We start from the raw sequence: 18,285 nt of genomic DNA, 5'->3' as shown, positions 1-18,285 counted from the left end.
CCCTTTCCCTCTCCCTCTCCCCTCTATCCTTTCTTTCCTATCCAGTGTTAGGGGGTTAGGCCAGAGGTTGGGATCAAGGGAGGGAAAAAAGAATCCACAAAGTAGCAGAGACCAGCTACAGAAGAGTGTTTGCCTGGCATTCATGAATCCTAGGGTGCAACCCCAGCACCACATAAACTAGACAAGGTTGTGGATAGCTGAGATTCCAGTCCTTGGGAGGCAGATGCAGGAAGAGGAGCATTCAAGGTCATTTGAATTTAACCTGAACTGTATGACCCTACCTGTCCAAACAAAAAAAGCAAGCCAAACAAACAAACAACAAACAAATAAACAAACAAACAAACACCCCAAACCCAATAGCAGCAACAACAAAGCATCCTCAAACAAACCTGGGCTTAATCTATCACTTAGTGCCTAAGGAATAGGCCCCACCCATTAATAAACGGAGACTTGAACTCAGGACAGCATGAGAGGAGAGGCTTTTGTTTTATAATATATAAATCATGCAGGAGTACAAGGCCCAGGCGCCCTTCTTCCTTCTTGGAGCTACTTAGAAGGAACATTCTCGCTCCAGATTGCCAGGCGGGCCAGTCCTTACCCCGCCCCCCCCCATCTCTGCTCACCATTTCCTTTCTCCAATTCCAGACTACCCCCCCAACTCCAACAGGTCCATAGTGAGGGGATGTGTTGCTCACTGATACACTTCATGCCTTCCCTAGAGACACACTCTAGTATTTCAGAGGAACCTGGGCCCTCTTCACTAGGTCAATAGTCAGGTTTCAGAGCCTCAGGGCCAAGAGGCTGAGGTAAAGTACAAGGATGTAGACTAGGGAAGCCAGCTGCTTGGGCCTGGCTCCTTGCCTCTGTTATGCCCACCTCTGAGTGAAGCTGAGGTTAGAAACACTCACCCTGAAGCACACCGTTAACCAGTGCGGGGCTGCCGGACGCACGACTCATGCTTATACCTGAGGACTGTTTCACAATGCCGTTGATTTCAATAACAGAAAAGGAAAATGCACTACTTTGTCAAAGCCAACAAAATTTAGTGATTTTTATTTCAGGTGTCAATTTGCCCCCATGAACATCCACAGAGCAGTCAAAATATTCCAAGAAAAGACAAAACCAAACCTCAAAACAAGCCATTTATCATATCATAAATATTTTTTTCTGTGATTAAATAATATACACACACTAACAAGAAGAAAAATCAGCACCTGTATTTTTAAATTTTACGTTTCTCTATTTCTTAGTTATTCCGTAAAGCCCATATACCTGTATATTTAGAAAGTAAATAAATGTAGGATCTGGATACATTTTTAATAGTGGATTGGAAATCTATGAGATTAATTTTTCAGTGAGATCATAGATTTTTTTATTTTATCTCTGCAAACCACTTAATTCGAGGAAAAAATAGTACTAAGGTAGAAATTTCAAAATATTTAGCCAGGAAGACAATTGATATTTGTATGTTAAGACTTTGTTTCATTTAAGTGGAACATGGGCCCCTTGTTCACCTACCTAATGTATCTCCAGCTAGCAGCAAATGCGAGCTACGTGTGGCCAGAGGTTAAACTTATTATCTGCTGCATTAAAGAAACCTTATTTAGGTAACGGCTTTGAACACTTTGTAGGCTTCAGCCCTTCTTACAGTTTCCAGATATTGATTTTTAAATCTTCACAAATTTCTCAGGAGGCCAAGCAGAGCCAGGCCACTGACCCAGCTAGCTGCCCGCCTTTACCATTCCAGCCTGTCAGTAAGAATTTATGGAGAGCCTGCTGTGGGCCTGTGGCCTGCACCAGGGCCATGCAGCAGACTCCACAGAAACAGGAGATTAAGTCTGCCTGGAGCTCATATCTAGATTAGCATATCCTGTAAGCATGTCGGCCAGCTGTTATTAATTTCTTATTTACCAGGAACAACGGAAAAGTGTTTTTCTAGGAGTCTCATGGTTTTTGATGTCTTTTAAGTTGGTGGGGAAAAACTCTCATTGATAATAAATTTTTTTAAAAGAGAAAACTTGTGTAGAATCAGGTAGGCTAGTCTCCAGAGGTTTGTATATTCATAGAAGAGGTTTTAAAACACAAAGAACCAGATGTATTTCATAATTATTCAGACACCAAGGTATAGCATTTCTCATCCTTCTCGCTTTAAGAATAAAATGTCAGGACATTTTTGTGATTTCCTCTAACGAGTAACACAGGAGGGAGGTTCTTGGTCAGGATTTCTAACCACGCCATGTACAACAAATCCGAAATAGATCCTTTTCTTGCCACTGGAAGGCTCCTGACAACAGGGAAGAAAAATTAAAACCAAAGAAAAAGTTATAGCCGGCAGGGACATTATCTGCACTTCTGAGTTACTAATGAAAGGTTTATCATGCCCCCCTCAGAGGAAGGCACTGCAGTCACTTTGAGCACAGAAATTAAATTGATGCATTTTTCAGATAATACAGACATCTATGTACAAGAAAAGTGGCCTAGTCATTATACAGACAAAATAGAATTGTAACTTCTGATTTTTCATTAAATAAAGAACTAATCAAAGGATCTCAATCCATCGAATGGAGGCAGTTACTTTTGCCTTCAATGTTTCCTGGTTTTTGGATCGGACATTAGATGTAGCAGTCCTCCAGACCATACATACATCTTTACACTCGGGTCAGTTCATGAGGCAAAAATGAAATAGATGGACATTTCCCCATTTCTAGCACCAATCTTCATTTCTTGAGTAATAGTTCCAGTAGGCATTTTCCTAACATTGGTAGGGCCATGCGATAAAGAAATGACAATAGAAATGCTCACGGCCTTTTGTCTTTGGTGACCTGTTCTCCCACACTGTCCAGAGCCCTGGGAGTTAGCCATGGGCACACTCAGCTCAGGAAGCACCCACCGGGGAAGATGCTCAGAGCCCCATGGCCCACTTGGGTTGTCTGGAGGGAATTTCAGAGTTCGTGCTCCTAGAGCCTGGCCCATATGGGCCTATAAGGGTAGCATCAGTCCAACATGGACACATGTTTCTAGCCCCATGAGTGTTGTTGGACTGTTAGAAAATCCAAACAAGTTATGCTGAAGTCCCCAGGATTCTGTCATCCTGTCTTCCTTCACTCCTACACAAGCCACACTATCTTTAAAAAAAAAAAATCTTCCCACTGGGAGAGTCGTGGGTCTTTAGTCTGATCAGCCCACTCACCCCATCCCTTCTTCCTAGCAATTGTAACTGCCCGCGACACTTACAACACGATGAGGTTGGCGGCTCTGGAGTGTTCCTGTAAGAGCTCGTTCAGTCGAACTTGGCGATAACTCTGTGGACAGTATTTAGACTGAGTTGAGTGCAGGTCTACCAGAACTCTGAATGAGAATTTATCTTCTCACCTCAAGTCATAGATAAGCAAAAGCTATCATTTTAAAAAGTCATTTCTAAAAATAAATAGGGTATGCTTTTTAAAACGACGATTTAATGTTGCTTCATGGGAAATTTTAGAAATGTAAAGTGAGTCTTGCCACTGTAATATGGTGGCTTATTAGATTCTAGGGGTATACAGCAAACAAGACAGATGGCCAAAACAAACAAAACAAACAAACAAACACAAAAGACTACAACAGAGAGTTTGGGAACAGACTTTCAATTGAAGAAAACCAATTGGTTCTTACTGTTGCTTTGATAGCCTAAGAAGATAGATTTTATTCTGTTCTGTTTTCTTTAAGCTCCCTGACAATATTCCTATGGGACTGGTGTTGAGTAATAAGCCACCGGTAAAGTCACTGGGAAATTATTTTGCAGTGGTAAGAATAATACTTACTTTTGTATTTCACTGGTTCAGACCCAGCCTCGGGTGTCTGCATTGCTTCATTATACACTATGTCTTTGTAAAAACTTTGTAAAAATAGTGCGTCAGTTCCACGCACTATTTATTGTTCTATCCCAGGGTTGTTTTACTAATACTGGAAGAGTTAATATTTTCTTCCTCTAAGTTTCCAAGCTTAGATCCTAATACAGCTTATCTGTATTTGTAGTTTTGAAGCTCCTGTGACCCTTGTCCTTCAACGTCCAATTAGGATGCTGAGTTTAGTACTTAGATTGGCATCCCTGGTTTGTTTGTTTTTGTTTTACTGTTGTTTTCATTGTCAGTACTACCCACCAGTTCAATTTACGCTTAGGCCAGAGAGAAACTTCTGGTTGTTCTCTGTCTGCCTCAGGCTGGCCTGGGGGTTGTGATCAGGGCTATTTGGGAAAGCTCATCCTTTTTCATCATTTTGTGGTGTGTGCCAGATTCAACTTACACACTCTCTCTCTCTCTCACACACACACACACACACAGAAAGAGAAAGAGAGAGAGAGACAGACAGACAGACAGACAGACACAATATTACTTTATTATTCCTGTATGTGTATTGCACTGTCTGTAGATGACAGAGGACAACTTTTTATGAATGTATTTTCTCCTTGCACGGTGAGACCTGGGGATTAAACTCAGGACATCTGGTAAGCTATCTTGCTAGCACCAGGTACAACATCTGTATTCTTTATTCTAAGCAATACATCATAAATTTCTGTAGATACTTTTGTTAGTTTTTCAGACCTATGTTCAACAGGTTGAAGGTCTTTGCTATTGTTTAAATTGTGTGAAATTTACCTTTACCACCTTGCATGATTAACGACTTATTTTAGATTATTAAAAATAAATTTCAAAGGAGACATTGCAATATGCTTTGTTAACTTAAAATAGGTTATCTTCTAGAAAAAAAATGAAAAGATTTTCTAAATGATTAATATCCCATCATATGATTGAAAAGCACTTAAAAAGGCAGAGTGCTCAGGAAGACAGGTTGACCGATGTTTCATTTCTTGAAATCAACCTCTTTGATCTAATTAGACAGTAAAGTGAAAACTTAGGAAGACAAGTCCTTACCTTTTCCTTGACTCCTTCCAGTTCTGCATCTGTAATTTTCCATGGACTTTCTCTTTTTAATTTCTCAGCAGTGGTCAAATCTTTGTGGCTTTCATGGAGCCGATAAGGTTCAATCATCTCTTCAAAGACTTTCCAGCTGAAATTGGAATTGTAAAGGAGGCCTCACAGTGGGAACTGGACTCATTATTTCACAGATGCATAGAATCAAAGCTGAATAGTATGCAAATCTTTTAAGAGTCATCTTTGCAGGGAACTTCAAATGAGGGAAATCATGGGCACAACACTCCTTCCATGGTGAAAGCACGCAGTGGTGTGTTTGAGGCCTTGTTTACTTGTGAGGATCATTGGTATTATTAATTCATGAACATGTAGATAGTAATTACTGCACAGATATGTTTTCTGCATAGTGTGATTAAAGGCACACTTATGCTATACACAGTTAAGTCCACACCTTAGTTTCCATTTGCTTGTTATGCTGATCAATGGGAAACTATCACTTTCCGTAGAAGAGAGATGACCTCTTTTCATTGAGAGCTGGGGGCCTTCCTTATCAGCAGTCAACAAACAATGTCCACTGTTAAGGAGGCTTTGGGCAGATAGGAAAATAGCCTGGGCTCCCACAGGCTTAACACTTCTTGTGCAAAAATGTCTGCCAAAAACAATGGTGTCCTTGTCCTGGTGTTTGATGTTGCTGTCTGAGATTTTCAAATGACTATTATTCATGTTTGTGTTAAGCGAGAGGACAAAAATCAATAACATTTAAAGGCTAAAAATCTGAGGCCATCTTAGGACATCTAAAAATAAATCATTGAGGAGAAAGCAAGAAGCTGTGTGCAAGAGCTATGGAACATTTAAAAATTGCAAGGAGAATCTCATTCTCATCTTACATGATAATCTCCTAAGATTTATTCTTCAAACCACAGCACAAAGTAAAGCTTATAATTTATGAAAGGAGTTGTCTTCAGAGCTCCGCTGGAGAAGGTCTCGGCTATGAATAATTTTCTTTGGTTTTATATAATTTAGCTTACTTACAATTTAGTAACTTTGGGATGAATGATAATTAGAATCCATACGCTTTGGGGTTAAGACATTAAAATACGAAGTGATGAATTTAATTATCCCATCAGTTGGCCTCATTTAGGATTTGCAGATAAAAGTGCAGAGATTACAAAGGAGTAAAATTGTCTCTGCCAGTAAGCTTCTGTTAAGGACTGAAGAGATACTGAGTGCTGTAGATTTCTATTGTGCTGACTCACAGAAAGCAGGGGAGATGATGGGTGAGCAAGAGAACCGAAGTCACCCTATTATTCTTTCAACAATACTTTCATTTGCTGCTACTTCCAACAGTGTCAGCCTTTAGAGAGCTGTGAAGATGGTCAGTAAAATGCAGGGTCTGATTTCAGGTCCTGAATTACTGCTCCAACTCTTGTCCTTGGCATAGCTAACCTGGCCTATAGAAGGGAGTGACAGCGGCCACTGGATTATGGTGCCTATCATGGACGGCCCTGTGGTGTAGGGAGACAATGTATGCTGAATGGAGTACAAGCCCTGACTTCAATGACTAGAAAGAGACTTTTTAGTCTAGTGGGAGACTTTTTCTCCTACTGAATACATGGGAACAAGTATATAGTCCTAGTTGCTATTGTCAGTCATCTTGCTTTAATAAGCTAAATAAACTTTGATTGACAGCTTTATTCTAGAAGCTAGAATAGGAGGAATGAAAAAGAATCAGTCCTTTGTTATAAAGTTTATTTTCTAGGTCGTTTAATTGAAAGCCAGCCTACACTTGTATTTGACTGTGTGTGGTAATCATTTCTGTCATCTAAATCACTGTGAGGTTTTCTCTCACTTGCATTTGAAACATGGCTAAGGGACACAGCATTGTGTCTTTGCCACTTCTCCTCTAATTGCTTGTCCCAGCCAGGTGATCTTAAAGCAGTATATCATTTCTATTCTCCTTTATCTGATGTTTATTTCCTTTCTTAAATTTGAAAAAAAAAGAGATTTATTTATTTTTATTTTATATGTATAGGTATTTTGCCTGCATGCATGTCCATGCACCACATATGCCTGATGCCCAGATGCACCAGAACAGGTCATTGGAACCAGAGTTATAGATGGTTATTAGGACCACCCCTGTAGGTCCTAAGAATTTAACCCTGGTCCTCTGGAAGAACAGTCAGTGGTCTTAATGCTGAGCCATCTCTCCAGGCCCCAAGTGATTTTTAAAACGAACAAACAAACAAACAAACAAACAAACAGATTTTTATTCCTCGCCCCCCCCCCCATGGTTTCTCTGCGTAGTCCTGGCTGTCCTGAAACTCACTCTGTAGACTAGGCTAGCCTTGAACTCAGAAATCTGCCTGCCTCTGCCTCCCAAGTGCTGGGATTAAAGGCATGCGCTACCACCGCCTGGCTAAAAAGCACCTTTTAATTGACTCTCAGACATATCTGTTATATCTGCTGTTAGATATAAATGAGGTTTAATTCAGCATTTTAAAATTAACTAATAACTATCCTGCATTCTACGTCATTTTCTTCATACCAAGGTTTAGCATTATTTTAACTGTATAAAGCTTTCTCCCTGAGGAAAGGGAAGGAATAAAATGATATATTTTCATTTCACAAATAGGATATAAATTTAATTTTTCTCCTTGGTCCACATAAGATTTCTTCTTTCATAGTACTCTTTAATAGTGTTTCTTTTTCTTTTTCTTTGGATTACTCTAACATCTAGTATCTTTAAGCTAAATTATCTAGTAATTGCCTTCAGTTTCTTCTTGATTTCCATATAAAGATTTTGTCTTTGGCCCATGACTTTTAATTCAGTTTATACAATAAAAATAGAATCTAACCACAATATAGCTCACATTTCTCATGCTCAATTATTTTCTCATTTAGTTGGCATTTGTTCTGTCAAATGCCTCTGAGGTAGCAACATTTCACAGTTATTGAAAGATTTACTGAAAGATAACTTAACACTAAGCTCCACAAGCAAATCATTGACTTTGTATAACACAAGGTGAGCAAGATGAAAATAGTGATCTGGGGATAATTGTTAGTGGTGACAAAGACTGCTCAGCCTTGAAGACCACCATGGGACAGTGGTGTCTTCCCCACCCACTTCTCTAAGATTTGTTTATTCACGTATTTTATGCATATGAGTGCTCTGTCTCCAAGGATACCAACAGAGGGAATCAAATCCCGTATAGATGGTTGTGAACTACCATGTGGGTGCTGGGAATTGAACTTAGCTCCTCTGTGAGAGCAGCTAGTACTTTTAACTGCTGAGCCATCTCTCCAGCCACTGGGTCAGTATTCTCTTGATGTCTTAGATCGGTGGCCTGGGGCTGCATCCATCCAGAAGAGCTTTCTCTGTTTGACTATACTACCCAACTTGCTCCCAGAGGCCATGTACACCATGGGCTAAACGACTGCTTTCTCTTCTAACCTGGGGTGTGATTCCAGCAGGGTCCATGGCATTTTACAAAGCAATGGCCAAAGGGTGGTAGACAGGGGAGAGATGAGCACTGCTCTCCTGCACCCTCCATCTGGCAGATAGCCTCTTTCCTCAGGACGCTGTATAACAGGTACTTCCATTATTTTACCGTAGAAAGGATGGATGTATCTTCTTTGCAATTTTGATAGGGCAGGGGGAAATCTGTAAAACTATAAAACCTAATTTATTGGTTTCTTACGGAAGGGAAGTGATTCTTTTTGAGGAGGAGGATAGCATTGTGTGAGGGACACCAATGGGGTCTGGAATAAAATTTAGACACAGGGCAAAAGTGAAAATGCCCTGAGAAGAAGACCTCACAGGGCAAGGGTCATCGTAGTAGGACAAAGTGTGTCTGTACTGTGTCAAGTAGGTACTCCCAGAATGGAGAGGCTAATTCATAAAGGTAACATATCACATGCTCAGTGACAGAAAAGAAAGTATAAGGACACAGGGCAGTGGCTGCAGCAGCTGAACGGAGGCTAAGATGGCTAACAAGGAAGAAAACAGGACTCTCTGAGGAAAGAAAACCAGGTTGAGGGGTAAAAGACAAGGGAAATAACTACTCATTTAGGAAGATAAGTATGAAGACAAATTCCACTACTACAAGACTAATTTGGGTGACTAATTTGTGCTCAGCATAGAACAAGGGCTTAAAGAGAGGCAGTGGCTACCCCTCTCCCGATATTAGGAAGTCACTCAACCATGGTGTACAATGATCTCTAAACCCTGCCACTAAGGGCTTCATGCTAAAACTTGTTCAGCTTGTTCTGTTATGAAGGATTCTCTTTACAACTGGAGCCAAACATGGCGGGTCCCATGACTGAAAATGCAACAAGGCATTAACCCAATGACCTACAACTTTTCAAGTAAAAAGAGTTCACATGACAATCAGTTCTGATCAGAACAGTATTCTCACTTACCAGAGGGAATTATAAATAAGTTGTTTTATTTACACACTTGTGAGTACAGAAGCATAAAATGTCAGGCATTTGAGGTATGTATGATACGAGGAAATGCTATAAAGCATCTCTGGTTAGCCCTATCCATTTCAACTTCTTACCCATTCTTATTAGCAAAGGTGCTTTGTAAAGCATTGTAGCTGACCTATAGCCTTAGGGAGGTCATAGACACCCTAAACAATACAAAGTTCAAGTTTATCTGGTCAATAAAATGTACTGTAAGTCTTAATATTTTTAAATATTTATCAAGTTCTTAAGAGAAACATTACATACAAGAAAGGAAGAGGTGAGAAGACTTGGAGATTGGAGATGACAGCTTGTCAAGAATTGCCAAAGGGGGCAGAAACAAAGAAGGTCCAATAGGACTATAGGACCCCAGGCACTCAGAAGTCTTCAAGTGCCTCTGTGTGCTTTTCTTTGTGGACTCCAGTCTATTCTAAATCAAATGTATTAGGTTGTGTCCATAAGATACAATAAATATAACTTACTCTCAGCAACTGAAAATTTCTGTAGTTGCTAAATTATACGTCTAAGCTGTTCACTTAATTTATTTTTTTAATTAATTAATTTATTTTATGTATATGAGTACACTGTTGCTGTCTTCAGACACACCAGAAGAGGGCATCAGATTACATTACTGATGGTTGTGGGCCACCATGTGGTTGCTGGAAATTGAACTCAGGATCTTTTGGAAGAGCAGTCCTAACCACTGAGCCATCTTTCCATTCCCAGTTCATTTTAATTTATAATTGACTGCAATTCCAGGCAATATCCTTGCAACTTTGAGATAACCTGCAAACACATAACCTGTGATACCAATCGTTTTTAGATACCATTGTTATAAACTGCAAGGTTTGCGGCCTGCCAAAGTTGACGTGGTGAAACCTAAACCACTATTGTTATGGCGTCTGGAGGTGGAGACTTATGGGGCATTTAGCTCTAGAGAGAGTCATAAGGATGGTGGTCCCTTGAGGGAATTAGTGCCCTAGTAGAAGAGAAAGAGATACCAGAACTCTTTCTTCATTGGAAATGACCAACTGTAAGCCAGAAAGAGAATCCTCAACAGATACGTATCCCAAAGCTCCCCTTCACCTCCAGAACTGAGATAGAGGTGTCAGTTGGCCAAGCTGCCTGGCCCACGGCATTTTATAAATGGCTAAGATAGTAATGGGATTGAGAAACTCAACCGTTGATAGGGTTAAACGCTGCCACGCTTTGGAGACATTAAAATGACTAGCTCAATTCTGCCAGCTTTCTGTTTTTTGGAAGTGGGCTTTATGAATTACCATTCTAGGCCTCAGATAGTTTGAGACTCCATTAAAAGTTCACAGGCCCTAAGCATTGAGCCACTTAGTACCTGGAACCAAAAGTCGCCCTGGGATGGGGACCCTTCCTCAAGTTTCTCACCAAAACCCTCTTCTCTCTATTAAAATGGACTGGGTGGTTCTGTGCATAGTTAGCAAAAGCATTTCTTTAACATATATCAAGAAGTCATTATAGCAAATGTATTACATTTTCACCCTTTGTTAAGCAACACGAGAAAGAGAAGCAGGGGTCAGCCAAGCTTGCTAAAGAACTCCTACCTCTCTTTGTTTGGCTTAATGTTGATGTCTCCAATTATATGGATGTCTGCAAATTTTATCCTAAATTTGCTGAGAAGAGAAGCCATTCTGAAAAGAGAGAGGAAAAAAAAAAACAACATCACTAGTGTCTATGTAATTACTTTCTTTCAAAAATGCCTTTGTGTTTGAGTTAAGGTATCAAAAGCAATCGGTGTGGCTTTCAGACAGAGGCCTCTCAGTTTTGATTTGCATTAGCATACTTGATAGAGATGTTAAGTGTATTCCACTGAAGGCATAAAGCAGCCCCTGCTGCGGTCAGCTGAGTGGAACCCACCTGCTATGTCAGTGCACTGAGCTAGGATGGCTGGGAGTTAGGCCACATGGGGCTGCACGGTGAGTTCCAGGCCAGCATGACATACTCACAGACACCTTCTTGTAAAAATAAAATCCAAGAGATAAAAATAGAGAGATCCCAGGAGTACAGGGGACTGGGAGAGCAGAGGAGACTCTGCATTCATCTTCCTGAGGAAGAATGCGGAACTCTCCTTGCCACCAGAACTTGGTAATTCTTGTTGAGGAAGCTTTTATGACATTTTCAACAGACTAATAGTATATGGCTATATGTTGTTCCATCTGCTGCCACCTGGAAATTGGTAATTTTAACTTAAAGTTACAGAAATCTTGTAAAGGTGAGACCCCCTAGAAGACTTGTCACTGGAATGATTTTCAGTTTTGGTTTGTTATTCTCTTTGTTTCTCTTTATATTTGTCTATCCACTTCTTAAGAGGAATCAATTTATGCAATATTATTGCATGAACATTTTAATTTTCCATTGAAAGTAAATATATAAATGTAATTGTATTCTTGTTATAAAATGTGAGCGCACATGTGGATATGCCATCATTACATTCTCCTCAGAGGAGAAGATGCTATGAAAACTGATGGAATGAGAGTCCTATCTTTATTGTGTGCTTCCGGGAGTCACAGATCTCAGGACTTAAGTCTGCATGCAAGACCAAGAGCTGCTGGGTCGCCCAGGTTTCCCATGACCGTATGAGTAAGTCATGTTTGGATGTTGCTCTCATGTGAACACTTCAGCTCGCAGTGGCTGCACTAGTGAAAATCTACAGATATGATATGACTTTACTTTCAACATCTCTGTCTCTGTCTGTCTGTCTGTCTGTCTCTTTCTCCTTCCCTCCCTCCCTTCCGTTCCCTCCCTCCCTCCCTTCCTTCCCTTCCTCCATTCCTTCTCTCCCTCCCTCCCTCCCTTCCTCCCTCTGTCCCTCCCTCCCTATATCTTCCCCCCTCCCTCCCTTTCTTCCTTCTTTCTTCCCTTCCTTCTGAGACAGGGTCTCACTGTATAGTTCTGGCTTTCTGGGACTCAACATGTAGACTAGGTTGACCTTGAACCCCCTATGTAGTAGACCAGTCTGGACTCAAACTTAGAAAGATTTGCCTGTCTCTACCTCTCCAGTGCTGAGAATTAAGGAGATGCCTAGAGACCACCATACCTAGCTCTCCCAACAACATTTAAAGCAACAGAACTGCCTGTCCTCAGAGTACCTAGAAAGGTGAGTCACAAATTACTCACGAAATTTTTTCCTCTTCGATACGGTTGATCTTTCCTCCAACATAGATTCTTAACTTACAATCTTTCCATTTTTTTCTGAGAGTCAAGATATATGGGATAAGCAGTGTTAACCCTGGAATAAGGAGTAAATTACCACAGAAAAGATGAGAGAAATTGAGAGAAAAAAAAATGATTCCCATTATCATAGCTGTTAAATGACTTGTGGTCTTTAGGAACTCAGAAATGGGGTTCTCGAGCTGACACCCTTCTCATACACATGAACTTTGTTAAAATAACAAGGCAGGAGCTCTGCTCCTCAGTGAACGCTTTGGAGCGCTTACCTCCATCATCGAATAACCACCAAACATCAATCGTGCCTTTCCCCTGTTTCTTTTTAAACTGAGCGCTGGCTTCCACCAGTTTCTGATTGAACTCCCCAACGTGCATGGACTGGATGGTGCTGATGTTGCCGTCTGAAATGGAGGACACAGTGGAGGAGCATCTATTTGTCTTTTGAAGACAGAAACAGTGGGCTGATTTTAGCTCCTTATTTTCACAATGGAATTATAATTTAGGCATGTGGTGGCTTAAACTTTGAAGATGTCCCCCAAACATAAGAAGCTTATAATTTGAGTTTTCCCCCACCCTGGCTGATGGTGCTGTTTGGGGAGGTTGAGGAGCCTTTAAGAGGCTCTGCACAGTTGGAGAAAGTGACTCAGTGGGAGATGGTCCCTACATTACAGCTTGGCTCTGATTTGTAGGGCCTGTGTGCTTTCTAGTCTGCCCATGAATGCTTCTGCCTTGGGCTTCTGCTACCAGAGATGAGCAAGCCGTGGTGACTCATCTTGAAATCATGAGCCAAAGTAACTCTTTCCCCCTTTATGGGGGTTTTTTATTTGGTTTTGTTCAGAAGACCATGAAAGAATAAGCAGTGTCTATGAGTATGGGTGGGAGGGGAGAACAGTGTCACGTGTGACTTGAATGTAGAAGGTTACTGGGGGAGGGGGAGGGTACAAGAGAAGCGGGGAGGGGGACAAGGGGGAAAGGAATGGCAAAACCATTGGCTTAATAAAAAGATTCTTTTCAGAAGAAGCAAGCTACAAAGGCAGCTTTCTTGTGTGATATTTTAGCCCAGTTATGTTCCAGTTATGAGTACAGCATGTGACAATGCTAAATAGGTACCCAGCCTTCTGAAATTTTAAATTGGAACCTGTGGTGCTTGTATTTTCTAGACATAGGGAGTAGGGGACTGGGGAGGTCACTTAGTTATCAAAGTGCTGGCTTTAAGGAATCTTGTGAAAAATGACTTGCAATCCCAGCCCTGGGCGTGGGTGTGGGGCAGCAGAGAGATGGATCCCTGCAGCTTACTGGCCAACCAACCTCCTTGCTTGGAGAATCCCAGGCCAGCAAGGCCCTACCTCAAACAGGATAGATTGCTTTCCTGAGGATGACAGCCAAAGCCTGTCCTCTGGCCTCCACACACACACAGATAATGTGTGCCTCCATCCATACATAATGCATACATACATGCACATAGACACAAACACAAATAAACTATTCTTTCATTGATGAGTTTACTACTTAAGAACAGTTTTGTCATAAGCCCCATGGAAGTCTAGATTTCCAGGGACCACAGTCACCTTGACTTCTACTTCACTAGCTTAGCTCACATCTGTTTCCTTTTCAAGACTTCGGTGAAGCTAAAGCAAAACCCCTTGAGTTGTATAAATTTTTGTAAATGATATAAAAAAAAGTCCAGGACACATGGAGGTTAAAAAAAAAAGCTTTTTAGTTTTAATTAAAGATGGCTGCATATATAATACTTAGAAGTGATTAATATTTTTCTAAAATACTTAGTTTAAGGATTATTTTTATTTTTTATGTGTGCTCGCACATGTGTGTATGTGTGTGTGTGTGTGTGTACTATGTGCACATGACTGCAGGTGCCTGTATTGAATCTTCATGGAGCTGGAATTACAGGTTTGAAACCACCTGATGTGGGTACTGGGGCTTAAACCTAGGTCCTCTTCCTCTGGAAGACCAGAACTGCTGAGCCATCTTTCCAATCCCAGAGTTATTTGTTTTTAATGTGTGTATTCTTGGAGTTCAGCACAGGATGTTACCTTTCCTGGAACTGGAGCTTACAATTGTGTGCTAGGAATTGGCTCCCTCTGGACAAATAGCAGTGCTTTTAGACCCGAACCTTCTCTCTAGCACCATGTTTAAAAGTTGTTGACTCTGACATGGATACAGAGAAGTATCAGGCAAGCCAGGCCTGTTTCCTAACCCTCATCACTGGGTATTCTTTGGCATGCCATCCATATAATTTCTAGTTTCCTTGCCTTTGAGAATTGTTATTTCCTGGCTCTAATGCGAAGAGGCAGTGTTGGCATTGTGCTTAGCGAAGCGCCGAAAGCCTCTTCTGAGAAAGCCTCTTCAGAGCTCCCCTCTGATCTAGCAGGTTCTAAGGATGTTTTGCTCTGTCCTCTGTCGCCACTGAGCCTGTCAGTTGTAAGGCAAGTATCTCAGGTTGTTTTTATATCCTTAAGACCTCTGAGACAGAAAGTAAACTTATTTGTAGAATGGACCACACTCTGCCCTTACTTCCATGCAAATCAAAGCATCTGGGGGAATCATTAGGAGAGCCTGAAGGTTTGGGCTTGATCTAGAGCTCAAAAGAGTTATCACCACCTCAAGCCCCAGTGATGTGGGCCCCCCTGGAGAGCAGTGTTTGAACTCCTAGGCATTAAAGAACACAGCATTATGAATTTGTTTTTCTGAACACCATAGTAGGTTGACACTCAGAAACAGTACCTTTTAACCAAAACAAGTGCTGTGATGGAGGCCTAGAACGCTTGCTTAAATGATTGACACCTGAGCTCCCTCTCAATCAGAATGAGCAGAGGACAATGAAGCAGGTGCTCCCTCTCAATGGGAAAGAGCAGAGGACTGAGCTTTGACTTTGAACCTTCCATTGCTTTTCCAGACTGTCACTTAATAGAGATTAATATTACAGATAAGACAACAATGGGAAAAGAAATATTTTTTAAAGGCTTATTCTAATTACAAATTTTAAGCATTTATTTATTTTTGCACATGTGCATGTGGAAGTCAGAGGACAACTTGAGGGGGTTGCTTTTCTCCTTCCACCATGTGGGTTCTAGGGATCAAACGCAGATAGCCAGGCCTGGTGGCAGGCACCCTAACATGCTGAGTTACCTCGAAGGCCCTTATATATGTGTATGTGTGTGCATGTGCATGCGTGCATGCATGCGTGTGCATGTGTGTATGTGTTAAGACAGGGTCTCCTTACGTAGCTCTAGACATACTGGAATTCACTATGTAGACCATGCTGGCCTCGAATTCACAGAGATTTTCCTGCCTTTGCCTCTCGAGTGCTGGGATTAAAGGTGTGTGCCACTATTTGGGGAGGGAAATGATGTTTTAAATGTGACTGAGAAGGAACTGGGGAGATAGCTCAGTGTTTGAGGACCAAAGGACAGATGTTTAGTTTCCAGGAGCCATTCGCCCATGTCAGATAGCACACACACACACACACACAAACTAAAAAACAAGTAATTTTTAAAAACCTGGTGCGAAAAATAAGGCTTTGCATAATGTGTGGGATACAAATTGTGTTTGTATTTTCTGTCATCCTTATATTACTGAGGTGAAATTTCAACCTTGGGATACATGCACCAGCACAAGGCAACAGAATTGGACTATTCATAGGTCAGAAAGTGGTCTTTTAGAGCTGTTGTCACCCTAGACCACAAGCCAGCAAAGCTTCAGTTTGAGTCCTGCCCCTAACAGTGAACCAGTGTGGACCAGTCTCTGGTGGTCTATGTGCATTCTGATTTTCGACCAGCGGAGGTCACTGTGGACCTGATTAAAATCAAACTTACTCTTGATTGGTAAAGAGATTTTCAAAAGTAAATAGATAAATAAGTCTCCTGTTTCTACAACTTGAACAAATGCTCTCATTTTTGATCCTCTGTTTTCGGGATGTCTTCCACACATGCAGAGAGAAGCTTACCACTAAACTAAAACTGCAGGCAGTGATCGGTGTGAGCTGAGCCCACAGTCTGTCTCTCATTCTGGTTGGTGAGCAGGATGCTTCCAGCTGTCTCCTTTTGCCTTGTGCACTAGCTGTGTGCCCCGGACACAGCTACAAGGTAAGGATTGCATTGATAAACTGACGGGCATTACTGGTTCTAAATTTTCTATTTTTTCCATTTCAGCAGCCACTCTGAGGCAGCCAGTCTGCCTAAGCACTAGGTAACTCCCTATTACATATATATATATATATACAGTAAGGAGGCATAAAGTGCTTCACGATGCTGCTTTCCTAGAAGAGATACTTTGGTGCCTGCCCATCCTTAGTGTCTTACTGACGTCTTCTGCCCCTTTCTGATAACCAGCTATGCGCCCATCTTGAAGTCGTGCTCTGAAGATTTAAAAGTGCTCACCTTTTTTAGGGGCTGGCTTGGTAATGTTCAGTTTGCCGGCCTTCTTAAACAAGCCTCGGATGCCTCCCTTTCCCTCCTCGCACTCATTGTCTTTGATGGCAGCCTCCAGAGCCAATCTCTCCTGCTCCAGTTTCTCCAGTTCATCTGAAGAGAGTAGACACGGTCAGCAACTTCACTCGGAGGAACGAAGTTTCTCAGAACAATCTTATACATGGTCTAGCATTTCATATAATTACACAATAGGATGCATGCAAATATGCACATGACTTGATAATTTTCTGTCCCCATCATTAAAAAGTAATGCGTTCAGTAAATTGTATTCAGGAAGTAGTAACAGCTGGCTCAGAAAAAAGCAGCTCCATGCAGGAAGTCCCGGGGCTTTTATTAGTGAGGGCAAGAATGGCTCCTTCTTATTTAAACCACCACCCAGAAAACCCATCCAGTGAGAGGATGCCATGGCTAAATCACTGACTTACTAAGTTACTTACTTAGACTTACCAATCACTAAGGATCAGGTTACCAAGTAAGGTTTTCAAAATGCAGAAGTAACAATTACAGAAGTATGCTGGGCACATACAGTAGGCATGAATGCTGGGCAGGTGCCCACACATAGAAAGGCCTCTGAACTGAAACATAAAACTGAGAGAGAGCAAGAACCCCAGAATGGTGTGGCATGCCCGCCAGGGCACACTCATCATCCAAGCCCTTGGGAGGTGGAGGCAGAGAGTCCAGGATTTCACGGTCTTCCTTGGCTACAGCCCCAGGCTACTACAAGACCATCTCGAGAGGACAAAGGGGATGGGGAGCAAATTACAGAAAGAAAATCAGATCTTTTTTTTTTTTGGATTTGGTTTTTTTTCAAGACAGGGTTTCTCTGTATAGCACTCGCTGTCCTGGAACTCACTCTGTAGACCAGGCTGGCCTCGAACTCAGAAATCCACCTGCCTCTGCCTCCCAAGTGCTGGGGTTACAGGCGTGCGCCACCATGCCTGGCTAGAAAATCAGATCTTATAACCAACTTCTCTAATCTCGGAACATAAACTGCACTGAACAAAGTCTCAGGCACTGATTGTGTCTCCTAAGTGGAAAAGACAAAACCACCTTACAGGGTGAGCACCTGAGTCAAAGGACGGAAAGAAAGCCCAGGTTTCTGAGAGGGCCAGGGATCTCAGGGATCTGCTGGCTGATGCACAATGCTTGAGTCTAAATCAAGAGTCAAACAGTGCAAAATTTCCTCCAGAAGGTTCAGGAACACTGTCCAGGCTTTGGTATTGTAGCTGGCTGCCTTTTTAGCTTTTCTGAGGTTTGATTGT

General features: G+C 41.6%; 1 protein-coding gene across 1 annotated transcript in view; it reads right to left on the bottom strand.

Annotated features, from left to right (window-relative positions):
* Positions 1-1,022: 1,022 nt before the first annotated feature.
* Positions 1,023-18,285, bottom strand: part of Slc12a1 (solute carrier family 12 member 1) — a 78,846-nt gene continuing 61,583 nt past the window's right edge. Inside the window, 7 exon segments of the mRNA XM_052183467.1 lie at positions 1,023-2,284; positions 3,235-3,302; positions 4,911-5,046; positions 10,952-11,038; positions 12,525-12,636; positions 12,845-12,976; positions 16,973-17,116. Of these exon segments, the coding sequence (XP_052039427.1) occupies positions 2,149-2,284; positions 3,235-3,302; positions 4,911-5,046; positions 10,952-11,038; positions 12,525-12,636; positions 12,845-12,976; positions 16,973-17,116 (815 nt within the window). The 3' untranslated portion in view covers positions 1,023-2,148.

This window comes from Apodemus sylvaticus, chromosome 5 (assembly GCF_947179515.1).
Source record: "Apodemus sylvaticus chromosome 5, mApoSyl1.1, whole genome shotgun sequence".
Classification (NCBI taxonomy): Eukaryota; Metazoa; Chordata; class Mammalia; order Rodentia; family Muridae; genus Apodemus; species Apodemus sylvaticus.
This window is presented reverse-complemented; position numbering and strand designations above follow the sequence as displayed.